The sequence below is a fragment of the Trematomus bernacchii genome, unplaced genomic scaffold (genome assembly GCF_902827165.1).
Source record: "Trematomus bernacchii unplaced genomic scaffold, fTreBer1.1, whole genome shotgun sequence".
Lineage (NCBI taxonomy): Eukaryota > Metazoa > Chordata > Actinopteri > Perciformes > Nototheniidae > Trematomus > Trematomus bernacchii.
In genome coordinates, this window is record NW_022987839.1 from 5,604,571 (window position 1) to 5,623,724 (window position 19,154).

The 19,154-nt window shown below is 42.2% G+C and overlaps 2 protein-coding genes across 2 annotated transcripts in view; one reads left to right on the forward strand and one right to left on the reverse strand.

The window, feature by feature from the left end:
- Positions 1–19,154, reverse strand: part of LOC117500356 (tripartite motif-containing protein 16-like) — a 215,503-nt gene that overhangs the window by 124,976 nt on the left and 71,373 nt on the right. The gene's annotated exons all lie outside the window — the stretch shown is intronic.
- LOC117500115 (tripartite motif-containing protein 16-like) lies at positions 13,526–17,440 on the forward strand. The gene is made up of 2 exons (XM_034152813.1): positions 13,526–15,084; positions 17,326–17,440. Exons 1-2 carry the CDS (start codon positions 13,526–13,528, stop codon positions 17,438–17,440), a joined length of 1,674 nt encoding a protein of 557 aa, XP_034008704.1.

Below are 19,154 nucleotides of genomic sequence, written 5' to 3' on the forward strand. Positions count from 1 at the left end.
TTAACCAATCACTTCGCTCTATTCTCAAGAGCCTATCATAGCGCTCCGCTAACCCTTTTAAATCTGCTCTTCCCCTCTGACAGCTGTCATTTCAGGTGACTCGACGCAATCCTCCTTCAGACCGACCCCAACTATCCATTCACCACCACCAGGGTCAAGCTAAGCCCCTCCCCTTCAGACCGACCCCAACTATCCATTCACCACCATCAGGGTCTAGACCCCGGGGGGGTTTCATCAGATCGGTTCTCCCCTCCCAAATGATACTCCTGCACAACGGGGCCTAATCACCAAAACTCCATCACATTCATTTGTGTATTCCTGGCAATAAATATGTATTCTTGTTAGTGATGGGAATTCCGGCTCTTCTTGGTGAGCCGGATCATTTGGCTCGGCTCACCAAGAAGAGCCGGCTCTTTCGGCTCCCAAACGGCTCTTCAGTTTACCACATATTATATATATATATATACCTTTTATAATTCAATCAAATGTAGCCCTGTTTTGACTAATGATTTATATGTGTAAACATATCACTTAAATTATTCAATACATCCTTTGTACTGAAGTATTCAAAAGTAAAAATGACATTTTTAATATCAATTATTTGCTGCATGTGGCCAATTGTTTTCATTGCATTTACAGACCCTTGTATCTCTCTGATACCACCCAATGAATGCACTGACTTGCTTGTAGAACCACGCTACACAAAGCAGATAGCAACACCTATAAAAACTTAAGCATAGACATTTTAAAAAAGGGGCTACTGTATCGACATTTTAAAATTATATTTAAAGAAAAGGCCCTGACAAAACAGCAGGGCTCTATTTCAGTATTAACTATAGAAAAAAAGACAGCAACAGCTGACATCAAATCTTTGCTGAGCCCAAGGATAATCATAAATAAATAACATAGTGAAAATAAATATATTGCAATGCTCAGTACAGCAGCATCCAACCGTCTCTAATCATAAAAAAACATAATACAAATAAATGTATTGCAATGCTCAAAACAGCAGCATCCAACAGTCTCTAATCCTTGGATATTACATGTCACTGCATGCATGCACGGAGCAGCTGTAGCGCGGAGATCATCATATCATTCTGTCTTGTATTACTTAACAAAAAATAACAAAAACAAAAAAACGGCTCGTTCGCGGGCGCGAGCCGGCTCCCGTCGTTCACTTAAAAGAGCCGGCTCGTTCGCGACCGACACATCACTAATTCTTATCAAAACCGTCTCTCCTGATTGAATAACTGAGTTACCTCCTGAAACAAAGCACAGTGTTCATCATCACTCAGTCTGTCCCCTCCCTCAAGCTAGTGGAGCCGCGCCACACTAATTGCACCGCATAAGCGCGCCGCATTTTCGGCTCAGTTGAGGCACCTTCCGCAAGATGAGGCCCCCTCCGCAAGATGAGGCCCCACGCAGTCTGCATGGTCGGCCTGTAGAGAGGGACGGCCCTGCTTATTAGCTGGCCCTAACGTGTGAAGTTATACAAGCATTTGTACCAGTGCTTTTCACAAGTAGACTCTTGCAGGCCAGAGTAGCTGGAGTGATTCAACAACAACACAAAGACATCTGAGAAGTGATCAGGATGAACAGAAAGAGGAAAAGGAAAAGAGAGTTCACTGAAGAGACCAGGAGGAAGAGGAGGAGATGAAGAGACCAGGAGAGTCAGAGCAGGAGGAAGAGGAGGAGATGAAGACATTAGTGAAGAAGAAGAAATGTATGTGAGGAATAAAGCTGAAGTGTCAGAAAGAGGGACAGAGGCAGGGATCAGGAGGCGGATGAGACTCCAGCTGGACCACATGCTATGTTCTTATTCTCCTCACATACATATTCCATTACAGCAGCACAATCTAGCAGTTCTTAGTATTGACAAATATGTATTGAAATGTGTTGCTGCACAGCTCCCCTTTAGCTCTCTGAAGAGATGGGTGATGTCATTTGTGTACTTCATTATAACTAAGTACTTTTACTGTAGGCTACTTACAGTAAGCAGAGTTCTAGGGTATCATGAGTATTTTCTGCTGTTTTATACTATATTTGAGTTTGTTGGTCTGAACACCTTGTTTCTCTTGTGCATTAAGAACACTTGTGTTAGGGCATGATTTAACAATAAATAGGTTATATATACAGTATCAAATACCACGTACTGTCCGCCCTCCCATGCCACCCTGGCATGACCTCTTGCCCCCCCTTTGCCACCCCATGTAAAATGTTCTAGAACCGCCACTGAGCGCACTCGAGCTGGTTTCTCCATTCTTACCTACCTTTAAGAGCATTCCATGGAATATAACAAAAAGTGTTTCTGAAGTGAACTACCCACCCCACCTTTAACAGCACACAGTATATTGCTCACTTATGGAAGCCCATTTCTGACAGTGAACGGAAAAAACTAGTTCCTGTAATCTTTCGCAAAAATAACGGCTTTTCTCCAAATAATACCACATTTTCTTGAGAAAAGGATTTAGGACCTCAAAATAATGAGATTGTGGTCTTTAAGGCTGAAATCAAACTCCTTTTGTTGAGGATTTTGTTCATTATACTGACTTAAAGGACCTTATAGTTTCATCACATTGCTAGAAACTTCTTAAATTCTATACTTTTAATATCAGGACAAAATCACACAATTGGGCCTAGAGACAGAAGACCAGAAAACGTGTGGAGTAATCAAAGTTTTTTGCAAAATTTGACACTGAATAAAAGCAAAGAACACAACTTAGAATACTTTTCTTTAAGGTTTCAGTAGTTTTATTGATCTATGGTAAATGACTGCAAAAGCAAGGGATTTTGGCACGAGAACAGCTTCAGTCATTAATACTGTTTATATTGGTCCAACTAAATATGTAAAATTAAGTATTCACAAAGTGTCCTCACACAAAATACAGTAAGGCGTTTCTTCTTCTTCTCCTTCTTCTTGATATCTGGTATTTACACTTCCTCGCTGCAGCGACCTGTTCAGGTGCGAGTCTGCAGAGCGAGGCGCTGCACCGTCTCTGAGAGGTGAGACATGTCCGCCTGCTGGGACTGAAGCTTCAGGAAGTCCAGAGTCCTGACCTGCAGAGGAGAGGAGACAGGAAGTCATGGACAGATGAAACAGGAAGTCATAGAGAGGAGACAGGAAGTGATAGAGATAGCAGACAGGAATTACCACACCCTCCCACTCCCCACTTCCAAATGAAGTGCTGTTTAAAACCAACTTGTGGGCAGCGGGAGTTATTGAACCTCAAACAGGAAGTGTCAAATTAGATAACCAAGAAGCCCGAGCACATCCCGAAACAATCATAGATGCAGCTGTGTGAGAAATGTGTGTGTGTGTGTGTGTGAGAGTGAGTAAAAAAGAGGAGAGTTTTCTGTCTTTACAATAATAAAGAGTTTGTCTGTGTGTCTGTGTGCGCGTGTGTGTGAGATCTGTCTGTGTGTGTGTACTCATAGACACTCTGGTCTCACTGTGTGTGTGTGTGTGAGATCTGTCTGTGTGTGTGTGTGAGAAAAAGTAAAAAATAGGAGAGTTTTCTGTCTTTACAATAATAAAGAGTGTGTCTGTGTGCGCGCGTGTGTGTGAGATCTGTGTGTGTGTGTGTGTGTGTGTACTCATAGACACTCTGGTCTCACTGTGTGTGTGTGTGTGTGTGTGTGTGTGTGTGCGCGTGCGTGTGTGTGCGCGTGTGTGTGTGCGAGGTGTGTGCGTGTGTGTGTGTGTGTGACACTCTGGTCTCACTGTGTCCATGTTTCTGGCTCAGGTTCCACAGGTTGACGAACAGCTGACTCAGCTTGTTGTTCCTCAGCTCTCCGTGAGCCAGCAGCACCCCGAACAGAGAGAAGGCCATGGAGGCCTGCCGACGAGCGCTCTGCTACAGGGGGGGGGGGGGATAATAATAATAATTAGGGGGCGCTATAAAGCCATTTTGTGTGCGCCACTTATGAAACCCCCAATATAAATATATTTACACCTGACCCGACAAGTGTTCAAAGAGATCTCCGTCTTTTAAGCATTCTAAGGCCCTCAAAAAGGCAATTCATTTGGTAGAATTTTCTTTTAAATAATAATAAGACAAATTAATCCTAGGATTACAATAGGTCTTCGCTCCAACTTTGTCGAGCGCAGGCTTTAATAACAATAATAATACGTTTATTTAGTATAGCACCTTTCACAGAAATACAATCCACAAAGTGCTTCACAAGAAAGAACAAAAGTTCAAATGAAGACCACAGAAACATGAATACAATAACAACATGAGGCAGAAACTTAAAGGTCACCTATCATGCTATTTGTAGCCAATAGCATAGGTCTCAGATATATACAAATATATAAAAAACATGTCTATGAAGTGTTTTGCTCAAAATACCAAACAGATCACCCATTCTAGCCATGCCTCATATCCCTCTATTTCACTTCCTGTTTCAAAAGTGCAGATTTGGGGTATAAAGCTTTAAAAACTAAAAAAGGAGGGGGCTGAGCTCATACGGGACCCGGCAGCTACTGTCTAAACTAAATTCTGCCGTGATGAAACGCCATATCATGGATTATCAAGGATTGTTTCTGAAACAGTATGGAGCTCAAAGGCTTTCTCTCTTGCCGGTTATACCACAAGGTGAGTTCCTTTTTATTTCCTGCTTCTTCACACACATGCTCTCCAGTACAGGTTAGCTCTGAGTGTTAGCGATGCTAATGTAAACACCGATCATATTACGTCCAAAACAGTCGGGCATTGTTTCTGACAGTGTTGTAGTCAAGTCACCAATTCACGAGTCCAAGTCACTCTCGAGTCACCACTCTTCGAGTCCGAGTCCAAGTCCGAGTCACCAAGGGAGAGTCGTAGTCGAGTCCAAGTCCAAGTCCGAGTCACCCAAGGAATGTCCGAGTCGAGTCCGAGTCCGAGTCATCATTACCTGTGTTCGAGTCCGAGTCCAAGTCCGAGTCACCCAAGGAGTGTCCGAGTCAAGTCCGAGTCCGAGTCATCATTACCTGTGTTCGAGTCCGAGTCCAAGTCCGAGTCACCTAAGAAGAGTCCAAGTCAAGTCCGAGTCACAAGTCTTCATGTATTAATCTTCATGGATATATGTGTTGAAATGTAGCTGCTCCTCTACATTGCTTTTATCCTGTCATGTTATACTAATCTGTCTATTGAACTGCTGTGAAGCCAGTTTGGCTACAATTCTTGTAATAGGTGCTATACAAATATAAAGCTTATTACTAATATGAATATTATTATTATTATTATTATTATTATTATATATAAACTATGTTTAAAATGAGTTACCTTTTAGAGAAGTGATTATATTTGTATGCCAATATTTTCCTATGGTAAAGTTTTCGTTTTGCACTTTTATTTTGATAGTAATAAGATCGGGACTCTTATTTTGAAGGAACTTTTACCGGTTAAATCGGTTTACTGATAAAGATTTAGCCCCAGAAAGCACATGGCTACTTAGCATGCAAAATGACATCATTCTGCATGTTAAGTAGCCATATGCTTTCGTGTTATCGGCTGAATCTTTATGTATTGATTAGATCACGTTAGTCTGATGATAGTGTTCAAGACAGCCTATATGTCTGAACTCGATGTTTAGAGTAATGTGTTACGGAGCCTTCTCTTCAATATTGTTTCCACATAGAGCATTTTGCGCTGCTCTTTTCCAATGTGGAAGCAGAATGTGTGAAAGCATACAGCACGATGCGGGGTGTGTCTCTAGACATCTTTAGACTGGAATAGCGGGGCCCAGTACGTCAACTCGCCGCAGCCGGTGCACACGCCAGGATAGAGGACATCAGACTCCATAGAAAACTTGCTCGAGTCCGAGTCCAAGTCCAAGTCGGAGCGTCAATGTACAAGTCGAGTCCGAGTCATCATGGGGGGAAAGATTCACGAGTCCGAGTCCGAGTCCAAGTCAGCGTACGCGATAATTCACGAGTCCAAGTCCGAGTCGCGTCAATCAGTGCGCGAGTCGAGTCGAGTCACGAGTCCCGAAAATCGGCACTCGAGTCCGACTCGAGTCCGAGTCCAGGACTCGAGTACTCCATCTCTGGCTCACACTGTCTGCTCCTCGAGCCTCAAAGGGCGGAGCAGCGAGCCCCGCAACGTCCCCCCAACACGGCACCCAGACCCCACGCAGCATTCTCAGCTGTTTGTCATTATTGGTGTCATTTTCTGGTTGCTAACGCCATTGTAACACATAATCACTGATGTTCCGCTGTAACGGTGGTGGACTCATCAGAACAGAGTGGGCGAGCTGACCAATCAGAGCACAGTGGGCTCACAGGGAGGGTGGGGCATTATTTTAACTATTGTATCTGTTATATTGTGTTGCACTGTTGGAGGAGCCTGTGACCTAAGATTTTCATTGACATATCTACACTGTAGCTATGTACAAATGACAATAAAAGCCTTGAAACCTATATACATATATATACATGGGCGTAATTTCCACTGGGGACAGGGGGGACATGTCCCCCTCACTTTTCAAAATCCCGTTTGTGTCCCCCCCACTTTTCAAATGTGTTTATTTTTTACGCAAGTGGTCCTCGTCACGGAGGAGCGTCTGTGTGTGTGGCACGAGCGCATTTTGTGAGAGAGAGATAGAAAGAGAGAGAGACATAGAGAGTTACGGGGGTTGTTGTTAGCATTTGGTGCTAGCTAGCTCGGAGCTAACGGAGATTAGTAGCAGGGTTGCCAACTCTCACGCATCTGGCGTGTGACACACGCTTTCACTCTCAATCTCACGCTCTCACGCTGCCCAAACTATTCTCACGCCAAAAACAAGAATACGAAGACTAGAAACGGTTTTGAAAACTTTTGTCACGTAGTGATCGTCTTCTCAATAGAACATCTTTGATAATGTCTTCTGGCCAATCAGAATCACGATAACGGCGTGGTGTTGTTGCAGGAAGTCCCGACGGAGAATACTTTTGTGGTAGTACATCTCTATACATCGATACAACATTACGTGTTGATAGAAATCAACACGTAATGAAATAAGACCCCACGGTTTGATGATTGATAGGTGTGTGGGCTGTCTTTCATTTTGACACACAGAACAATGGGGGCTATCCATCCATATCCACAATGTAAAGTAATTCACACAGCCTCTTCTCTCTGTGAGGAGCAGCAGGTTCAGCTTTCAGAACAAAGTAACAAAAAAATAATATGGCATTCATTTTTTTAAATGTGTAGTAATAGATTTATTTATTTTTCTTCTCAAGAGAGTACCAGAATGTTTATTTTATGTTAGGATTTTAAAAAATCTCCTGGGGGAGAATCCCCCCAGACCCCCCTGCAGGGGTTGGGTTTTCAGCATGTCAACTCTTTCACCTGTTGCAGGATTGGCTCCAGGTCGCCCTTTTTATTTACTACAAGACAAATGTGCCTTTTTATTTCATACAGTTCAATTTGGATTGAGACAGGGAAATAATCTAAACCTCACGCATGGCGTTTCACTGTCGGGGGGAGCGTGTATGTAATTACATTGCAAATACTGATTTAAGCCCCACCACTGTATGGGTTAGCCCTACCATAGATTACCCAACAAAAATACTCTGGAGCGCATGCGCAGATCTAAGATCCAGTAGAAATGATAAAAAAGTAAAAGTCTGCTGCTTATTGTTCTACTAGGCCAACATAGAGTCAAAGAGTACAGTATATGAGAGTGAGAGTGTGTTAATTAATATATTTGGCAGTTTGGAGTAAGTCTGTAGATTTGTTTGTGTGTGTGTGTGTTTCATGTATAGGCCTCTCACGATAATTCATTTTGTTGGATACATTTTCCCGGAAATTATTGCGATAAACGATAATATTGTCGGCACCGTTGTATGACCATTTTAGACCACTGACATAATGATAATATATAATAATAATTCAAGTACATCCTTTCAAACTGATAAGTCAATTAATTGCTTATCGCGACAGGCACACAATACAACAGTGGAAACAAACATGTTTGACTTTCATTAGTGAATGAAACTGTGTGCCCTTTATAGTCTGTGTCCATTATTGTGTATTTGTATATATTGTATATATATCCTATATATATGCTAAGGTCCCGCTGCTGACACGATAGCAGTCATGTCGTGCGCATATGTGTAATTAAACCGAATTAAACCCATGATATCACAATCTCACTCCAGCCAGGTACCCAAAGTTGGCAACCCTGTAGTAGCTGTTTCAACAATAAGGAGAGGGAGAGCTCTTTCCTGTCAGACTTTGAGAGACTGAGAGAGAGAGTGAGAAATAGAGAGAGAGAGACAGAGGGACAGAGAGAGAGACTGAGAGAGTTACGTGGGTTGTTGTTAGCATCTGGTGCTAGCTCGGAGCTAACGGAGATTAGTAGCTGTTTCAACAATAAGGAGAGAGAGAGCTCTCTCCTGGGGGACTGAGAGAGATCACGTCCGCTCAGTGAGCTAAAGGACTCTCTGAGGGATTAGATTGTAAACTGTAGTCTAAATTATCTCCGTGGGTCTCAAACGGTTTGGTCATCTATGTAAACAAATATTTCCATCTATGTAATATTAGTTGTATATAAAATAAGTTAAGAAATCATTCCAATGTGTACTATAGGTCAGTACAAAAATAAAAAACACAGTTTGAAAGGGGAGTGATTAGTCAAATATGCATAAATAAAAAGAAAGAATGCAGACTAGGTAAAATAAAGATATAGAGAGGAGTTTATCAATGATGTGTTATTGCTTGTGAGCATATTCTAATGGTTTTTTGATTATTGAAATATATACAGTTCTGTTTCATTTGAGTGTTGAGAGCTGTATCCATACATCTCTTAATGTTGCCCTCAAAGTGCACCAGATTGATGCATTCAACTTCAATTTAAAGACAAAAATCTTCCCGGGGGTGCATGCCCCCGGACCCCCCAACAGGAGGTAAGGTCATCTCAAATAAAACAGGTTCACATGGATAGGATACTAGATAAGTGTGCACACTCATTATATACACTACACATTTTTCTTGGATTTGTTAAAGGGCCCATGTCATGGCCATTTCCACTGATCATAATTACATTGTTGAGGTATACTAAAATAGATTTATACTGTGCAATTTTCCAAACTCACATTGGTTTCGCATACAGCATCTCTGTCAAGCATGTGTATTCAGCAGTATTCACTTTCTCCACTAAACGACTCGTTGGAGCTCTTGCCCCCCCCTCCCTGTGAGCCTAGTGTGCTCCGATTGGTCAGCTCGGCCACTCGTTCTGATTAGTCAACCACCAGAGAGGCTGCGCCCATGTCAGTGCTTTTCCCGGCTGCTCTCAGCGTAACATCAGTCTTATCATGGCGTCGGTACAGCGGTATATTTTATATACATATATATTTTTAACTGTTGTTATAGAAGAGTGTGACGGCCTCAGGGCCTTTGTCTTACGGTGGGGTGGAGCTGAAGAGGGTAATCAGCGCGATCACGGACACCTCCGTAGCCGGTGCTATTAATCCCAGCGGCCCGGAGTCTCTCTCCAAAGCGGCTGCAGAAGGACGAACTGAGCGACCCTCTCCCCTCGACCACCTGTCTCTGCATTTACCACAATAAATGTGCCGTGGTTTTGTAAACTCGTGTATGTCTCCTTGTCTTTCCGTTGTGGCCTACGAGCTACTCTCATAACAAAGAGTAAGTTATTTTTACCCGTTATAAACTACTACTGTTTGATGATAAATCAAATCATGGTTTGCTATATATGAATTCAGGGAAGAAAGGATAGGCCTACTAAGTATTTCCATTAAACTTTATTTTTAGAAATGTACAAAATGAACATAAATATACATATATACACGGTATATCATCCATTCCTCCTCCTCGCATCTTGCCTGCGCACAGTCGGTGCGGTGCCTTTTAGCACCCTCAGTAGTAGTAGAATCCCTTCCCCGTCATGGATTGTCCGCCAGGATCTGGCTGGACGAAATCAAATGCAAATCACAAAATATTAGAGAAACGTAGTTGTTTTAGATTCGTTAGTAGTAGTTGTGTAATGAACAGCTTGCCTGCTAATATGCTAACCTAGCTTTGTTTACCTTGGTAGCTAACACGATATGAACGTTAGCTTGGAGGAAAGGCAACTATAATGCAGTGTAATAAAACTACTATGAACAAAAGCTAGTGGTTCATATTAGGCTAGCAATAACGTGTTTATAATTGCAATCGTATACGGGTATTCTGCTACGTTCGGTCATACAATGTAACTTGCATGAATACATTGTTTTGCGCTAGCATACAGCTAGCCTCGTTAGCTACATGCAGTATATGTACGGTCACAATGTACGGTAAATCACAGTACAGTATACTGTATGAGTATTCCGTGTGTGTGACTGCAGACATTCTCCTGCCATGACAAACATGTAAGGCCATCTGCTGACATTGTAGTTGATATATTTAAACGCTAGCAACGTAGCATCACAAAAATGTTTTTCTGATCAAAACTAGCTCTAGCTCCGTGTGTTAGATCGCTACGCCAGCTATAATGTAATTACGTTTCGCGACTGACCGGCAAATCACCCGGAGTATACTGTCAATAGGTATTTTGTGTGTGAATGCAGACATTCTCCTGCTATGAGATACATGTATGCAAGGCCATCTGCTGATATTAGAGTTGATATATGGAAACTCTAGCAACTTAGTTAGCACAGTTAGCACTGTGTCAATGGCTTAGCAGTCCAACACAGTTTACACATTTAAACAGTCTTGTTTGATAAATACACAAATAACAATGCAAACTTACAGGTTGTATACCCAGATCTTCCCCTGCTCCAAACGGTCCAAACAAGCTGTGCATATCCGGCCTCAAACTGGGCAATGTTTTGGAAGCTTTCGTCTGTGAAATGCCGGTTCTTCGAACCTCTGGAGGAGGAACACGACGCTGCTGGTGTGGCCATAGCTCTTCGGGATTGGTCCATTTCGTTCCGGGTACCGCATGACATCAGGCGGTACCCGGAACTAAATGGAAGACTCAAATGGGCAGTGACCTATCTCCAACGAGGCGTTTTGGGGAGGTATTTTCTGTGTTAGAGTTTTACTCGCTACAGGGTGTACTTTGAGGGTTTTGACTCTGCACACCGTTTACATGCATAAAAACCTTCATAACACACAAGGGGACGGGTAATAACCGGAAAAGCATGACATGGGAGCTTTAACACTATAGTCCCTAATATATTTGTAGAAAGGCAGGAAATGGAATTAAATTGAGAAAATGTTTCATTGCGGAGGACCCCCTGTTTTGTGTCCCCCCCACTTCTCAAACCAAAGTTACACCCTTGTATATATATATATATATATATACACAATCAACAGGCACATGTGCATATGTGTGGCACCCCTGGGATGTGTTTCCACATTAAAGAGATATGTATTATTATTGAGTGTTATATGCATTTACTTTTGTACATTTGTTTATTTTCATTTCACTAACGGGGTTGAGAAACACAGTTAGTAGTGAGGCGGAACGTTTGTGTTCGCTACAATGGTTCTGGGGTACCGGTTAGAGGGACGGACGTTTCCGGTGTTTCCTTAGAAGCGATCTGGAAGGAAACACAACGCACCGTGTCCTCATTGGTCCTGTTTCGCCGGCTTAATACAGGTTAGTAAACTGTGCACACATCATAATGAATGCCCCATAAGGTTTGCCTATATAATGTGATGGTCCGCTAACAGTTTAAAGTGTTTGTAGTACTGTTTACGTGTTTAAAGGGGTGAAATAATGTGTGTGTGGAATAGCATAGCTTCCCCGGTGCGGCGCCATTTTGGGGACAACGTGGTCTGCCCATGGATGAATAATAAGAGGGTCTGCCGCGTTAATAATACAAGTGTGACATTATTTCTGAAGGCTAAAGATATAGTTATTGTGAGTTTGGAATACATATGCACTTTATGCAAATGATAAGTTAGTTACTGTTAGTAAAAACAGTAAGGTTAATACTGGGATGTTTCTTAAGGCGAGACACCCCAGGTGAATAGGGTACTTTTTTTTTAACTTAAAGATATCAGCTAAAAATGTCTCCAGTTAATTACTTACAATAAGGCAATTGTTTTTTGTATTACAAGTTTTCTGAAGTAGCATGTTTAAATATGCAAATGAACCATTATCTCATGAAATATGCGCATATTTTAACACATTTCAGGAACCGAAATCTGAACTTTGGATAAAGCCAGGATCAAAATTATTGTTTCATTTTGTAGTCATATTAGTATCTAAGGCTTTTACAGAAGGGATTTTGGATATCTCTTTGTATCACTCCATAAATCAGAAAATACTGTCAACAGCCCTAAAATATCAATTTTCACCATGTTTTTAGGTATAAAATGTTATATAATTCAGGCTATGAATTATATATGACCAAACCCTTCTGTAAAAGCCTTCATAATATTGATAGGAATATAACTGGAAGGTTTGGTGTATGTAACTGCTACTGAAGTGGAAATTTCAAACTCGAAAGAGTAGGAGAAAAAACTCATTTTGAGAAAACAACCTTTAAAGATTGCAGTGTGACGCTAGCTAAACCCTCCTGTTATCTGGATGATAGCTTGCGCATCGACGCACTCCGTGTAGGTATTTCATGTTCGGGGTCATTTGTTTTTTGTATAACCTTGCTTTGTGCAAGTGACAATTGTTGTCGTCTTCTCTGTGAACGTTTTTTTCTCCGTTATTTTGCCATTTTCAGATTTAAATTTCAAGCGGAAAGCTAACCAGGAAGTGCTTTAGCACACCACGTGACGCATCTGATTTCGTTTCTTGGTTTAAGACCCCTTTGCACTTTCACGATTGGTTGCTGATACAGAGGAAATGACCATATTTGTATCCGATGAGATTGTGCAGGAGAGACGGAGCTTTCCAACGATACCTCTGAAGACATGGTGCAAACAGCGGTCGCGGTACTTTATGTTACGTTAGAATGCTAACTTTTGGTGAATGTAGGAGAAATCTACAGACGCAAATAGACAAACTATAGTAAAATAAACACTTAAATGTGTATTTTGTACGTTTTCCTTCCAAAAGCCTGAAAGAAAACATGTTATGGAATCAAAATAGCACAAAATCACCAGTTTTTGACCAAAATTGACCAGTGCAGGAAAAACGATGTTTTTGCCTGCCGTGTCTCGCCTTAAACTAAGACTGAAATACTGAGTGTTAACATAATTATTATTCTCCAGTTTATGCATTTTAGTAACATGCAATTAATGGCAGAAGTTTAATTGTCACATGACTGTTTCAATGGGTCATGATATGCTACTTTTGACCTGCAGTATATAGAAGAGTAGTATTTAATACAGGTTTAATACTGTTGAAAAATGTATTTGAGGTACAAGAGATGTTTGCTGAATTTGAAATACAATTGAAATGTTTGTTTATGAAATGCATATTAGAGAGAGTTAATATGTTTAAATGATTTTGTTGTGTAATAAAACAACCAGAGAAGCGATCCGGAAGGAAACATAACGCACTGTGTCCTCATTACTCCTGTTTCACCTGATTAATACAGGTATCATCACTGCTCAGGAAGTGAAACTCAGACACTCGCTGCCACTGAGGTGAAATGGCGCAGAAAAGAGTTCAGCTGGACCGGGAAACCTTCTCTTGTTCGATCTGTATGGATCTACTGAAGGATCCGGTGACGACTTCCTGTGGACACAGCTACTGCATGAAGTGTATTAAAGCCCACTGGGATGGAGAGGATGAGAAGAAGATCCACAGCTGCCCTCAGTGTAGGCAGAGCTTCAAACCGAGGCCTTTCCTGCTGAAAAACACCATGTTAGCAGCTTTAGTGGAGGAGCTGAAGAAGACTGGACTCCAAGCTGCTCCTGCTGATCACTGCTATGCTGGAGCTGAAGACGTGGCCTGTGATGTCTGCACTGGGAGAACACTGAGAGCCTGTAAGTCCTGTCTGCAGTGTCTGGCCTCTTATTGTGACCAACACCTCCAGGGTCATTATAACGTAGCTCCATTAAAAAAACACAAGCTGGTGGAGCCCTCCAAGAAGCTCCAGGAGAACAACTGCTCTCGTCACGACGAGGTGATGAGGATGTTCTGCCGCACTGATCAGCAGTGTATCTGTTATCTCTGCACGGTGGACGGACATAAAGGCCACGACACAGTGTCAGCTGCAGCAGAAAGGACTGAGAGGCAGAGAGAGCTGGAGGGGAGTCGACAAAACATCCAGCAGAGAATCCAGGACAGAGAGAAGGAGGTGAAGCTGCTTCAGCAGGAGGTGGAGGCCGTCAATGGCTCTGCTGATAAAGCAGTGGAGGACAGTGAGAAGATGTTCACTGAGCTGATCCGTCTCATGGAGAAAAGAAGCTCTGATGTGAAGCAGCAGGTCAGATCCCAGCAGAAGAGTGAAGTGAGTCGAGTCAAAGAGCTTCAGGAGAAGCTGGAGCAGGAGATGGCTGAGCTGAAGAGGAGAGACGCTGAGCTGAAGCTGCTGTCTCACACAGAGGATCACAACCAGTTTCTGCACAGCTACCCCTCACTGTCAGCCCTCAGTGAACCTACACACTCATCCAGCATCAACATCCGTCCTCTGAGCTACTTTGAGGACGTGACGGCGGCCCTGTCAGCAGTCAGAGACAAACTACAGGACGTCCTGAGAGAGGAATGGACAAACGTCTCACCGACTGAAGTGGATGTTTTACTGTCAGCAGCAGAGCCCACCACCAGAGCTGGGTTCTTACAATATTCACAGGAGATCACTCTGGATCCAAACACAGCAGACACACTGCTGTTATTATCTGAGGGGAGCAGAAAAGCAACAAACATGGGACAACCACAGTCTTATTCTAGTCACCTAGACAGATTCACTAATTATCCTCAGGTCCTGAGTAGAGAGAGTCTGACTGGACGTTGTTACTGGGAGGTGGAGCGGAGAGGGGGAGAAGTTCATGTAGCAGTCGCATACAAGAATATCAGCAGAGCAGGGGGTGGGGGTGAATGTAGATTTGGACTCAATGACAAATCCTGGGCATTATATTGTTACAAAAAAAGTTATTCATTTCTTTACAACAATATCCACACTCCCGTCTCAGGTCCTCAGTCCTCCAGAGTAGGAGTGTACCTGGATCACAGAGCAGGTATTCTGTCCTTCTACAGCAGGGGTGGGCATTTTACGGCCCGCGGGCCACATCCGGCCCGTTGGCCGGCCTTGGCCGGCCCGTGTGAGGTTGATCATAAATTACAACAAAATGAAAAAAAACAGCAACCTTTTCAAAATAAAAGCAACACAGCTGTATTGCTTGCATGGCGTAAATACTTTTCTAACTGTGTTGCTTTTATTTTGAAAAGGAAGCTGCTGTTTTTTTTATTTATTTACGTAAACGCTTATGCCGTAACAGCTACGAGTGATGCAGGCCGGCTAGTCCTCGAAATGTCCGCTAAGGGAAAAAAAAGAAAGATCGATACTGAATGCCGCATTTTCAACAAGACATGGACCGCTAAGTATTTATTTACAGAAGTGAAAGGTAAAGCTGTGTGTTTAGTTTGTGGTGCGCAGGTCGCTGTGTTCAAGGAGTACAATTTGAGTCGCCACTATGCTACCAAACACGCAGATAAATACAAGAACCTGTCTGAGGAAGAGCGGGCAAAGGGGTCGGATGCTTTGCTAGCTAAGCTGCAAAGCCAACAACACATTTTCACAAAACATTCCACATCCAGAGATGCAGCTGTCAAGACGAGTTATGTCTTAAAAGTTAACCGTTTTCGGACGAAGAGTTCATTAAGGAGTGTTTGTTGGACACTAATATGCCCGGAGAAAAAGGAGGCATTTGAGAAAGTGCCGCTCTCCCGACGCACTGTTACGAGGAGAATTGAGGACATCGCGGGAAATCTGGAGCTTCAGCTGCAGAACAGAGCGGTCAACTTTGACTTTTTTTCCTTGGCTTTGGATGAGAGCTGCGATGTACGTGACACTGCCCAGCTACTCATCTTCCTACGTGGGATAACTACAGACTTCAAAATCACGGAGGAGCTGGCAGCCATGCAGTCAATGAAAGGTACAACAACAGGGAGTGATTTGTTCACGGAGGTAAATGCATGTGTGGAAAAGTTGGGACTGAAATGGGACAAGCTGACAGGCGTGACAACGGATGGTTGTCCAAATCTGACAGGGAAAAATGTTGGACTATTGAAGAGAATGCAGGATAAAGTGACAGAAATTAACCCTGAGCAGAAATAGGTATTTTTGCATTGTATTATACATCAGGAAGTGTTGTGTAAGTCAGTGTTAAAAATTAACCATGTTGTTGATGTTGTAACTAAAATAGTTAACTTCATCAGGGCAAGAGCATTGAATCACAGACAGTTTGTTGCACTTTTGGAGGAAAGTGAGACTGAACATCGTGACATACCCTACCATGCAGCTGTCAGGTGGCTCAGCCTGGGCAAAGTGCTGAAAAGAGTAGGGGACCTGAGAGAAGAGATTCAAGACTTCTGTGTGAAGAAAGGAAACGACATCCCACAGCTTTCAGATGCAGACTGGATGGCAGACCTTGGTTTTGCTGTAGATGTGACTGCACTAATGAGTGAACTAAATGTCAAACTGCAAGGCAAGGGCCTTTTTGTGCATGACATGTACAGTGCAGTGAAGGCTTTCATGAGAAAGCTGCAGCTTCTCTCAAGCCAAATGGAGGACAACATTCTCACGCACTTGCCAACACTGAAGGAAGCCACACCATCAGCTGATCACCTCCAGAGGTACTCATCCATGTTAGAAGCACTGCATGGTGAGTTTTCAAGGCGATTTAAAGACTTCAAAACAGTTGAGGATGAAATGAACATGATCTTTTCCCCATTTACATGCCATGTGGATGATGCACCCAGTGATGTTCAGCTTGAACTAATTGACCTGCAGTCTGACACACTTCTGTCAGAGCACTTTAGGTCAGTCTCACTGCCTGAGTTTTACTCTTCCCTGAAAGAGGAGAACTTTCCACACATCAGGAGACGTGCTCAGAAGATGATGGTCCTCTTTGGATCTACCTACATATGTGAACAGACATTCTCAGTGATGAAGTTCAACAAATCCAGATACAGATCCTCTATCACTGATGATCACCTCTCAGCTGTCCTTCGCATATCCACCTCAGACATTGAACCAGATTTCCGTGCACTTGTTCAAGCCCAAGACAGACTGGATTTTTCTCACTGAACAAGTAAAATGAACTGAAAAACAAAAATCAAAAGCACTCATTCATTTCTTATCTTTAACATACTGTAAAACACCTTTTCAGTATTGGTATATTGAGCAGAATTAAGTTCAACTTATTTTTGATTCGGCCCCCCAACACAGCTCGAGTTTCTGAAGTGGCCCCTTGTAAAAAATAATTGCCCACCCCTGTTCTACAGCATCTCTGAAACCATGACTCTCCTCCACAGAGTCCAGATCACATTCACTCAGCCGCTACATGCTGGATTTTGGCTTTGTTATAAATCCACAGCTGAGTTTTGTAAACTGAAATAGCCTGAAGTCATTTGAGGAACTCTTCTACTTCTTAAACTCATTGTGTGTCCATCATTGTTGCTGAGAGCTGATTGTTCATGTCTTCACTGCACAGAGATCAGCTGTCAATCAAACATTATGGGATGTGCTTTAACATCTTCTCATGAGTTGTTCTGTAGATGTTGGAGTTTCTTTAGGCGGCGCTCCTTCCTGTGTCTGTTTAGCCATGGAGGCTGTCACTGCTCAGGAGGATTTCTGTTAACCTCAACTCATATTTCTCTGCATGGAAATGTAAACTTTGCTCTAAATATTTGTTGAATATCGATATTGATGTATTTGTATGTTGTTGTTCCTCTTGTAAAGCATGAGAGAGAGAAAGCACCAGAGCTTCTTTCATTGTAGATATTTTTATTCTAAAGGTCTTTTATTTTTGACTAAGTCTCAATGTGTTGAATGCATAAATGAAAGTTTGAAGAAGGAAAGAAAACACATTAAAATAAAAGCTAACAGGTTGAGGTTTTTTTTATAAATTGTGTTTCTATTTTCAAGATGTGAGATGAGTGCCACATTTAAATGTCTGTAAAAAATAAATGTTGGGGTTTTTCTTGTTAATAAAAGAGCTAAGAGGACACAAGTGAAAATCTCAGTCTTTTGTTTTTTAATCTTGAAATGAATGATCTCTCCTCTCCAGTGAAGCTGCACTAAGTTGAGTTGAATTTTAAATACATGTAGTTGTTTGTTATCCTCTACGGAAGGGGATTAGGACCACACGTGAACAAAATGTGAGATCTGACCAAAAGTGATTTTATTTTTTATGTTCTGAGATTTAAGTCAGAATATAGATTTGTTTTTAAACTTTTCTCTTAACGGTCACGTATTATATTATATAGTGTTTCAAAAATATATTATAGTCTCATATATATACAAAACCTGTCTAAAGCTTTTTGCTCAAAACACCAAACAGATCCTGAATTAAAGCATGTCATAAACTCCTCTGTTTCAGCCCTTTTCCAAAAGTTCTGATTCTGTGTCTGTAGTTAAATGCTGATGAGCTGCTGCTGGCCACGCCCCTTTAGGGAGGTGTTTCTGGCTCCGCCCCCCACCCGAGCAGATCCAAGGTAAAGGTGAACACTGCAGGGCAGAAGCGTTTCACAATGTCCACCGGCAGAAACTCAGCAGTGCTGGATTTGCGCAGCCTAAAACAGTCTCAGAAATCTCACATAAAGCATAATTATTTAAACTCACACTCAAAGAGCAAAACCTCAGCTCAAATCTCCAGAACTCTAAACACATTTTCAGCTCTGAACCCAATTTGCAATTCAACTTGGCACTTTTTGCAAAACACTGCACATGGCTCTCTAAGTAAGACACAGAAAAATGACATTTTCAGCTGTTTGCCATTTTCAAAACACTGCCATTAAAAATGCTACAAACATGAACCAATCAACACATACACGTGCCAAATGAACATGAACACGGAAATGCTTTGTTGTTGACTCAGCAATCAGGATGTAAACATTTGAACAAGGCTCCACATAATACCTTTTTTACAACAACAATGGATATATGGACAGCAGCAAGAGGAAGAGAGGGAGGATGAGAGAGAGAGGGAGGATGAGAGAGAGGGGGGATAAGAGAGAGAGGGAGGATGAGAGAGAGGGAGGATGAACTGAAGTCAGTTGAAGAGTTTATTTGCAGCATAACGGTTAAAGCTGTCTTTTCCATTTACTCTATC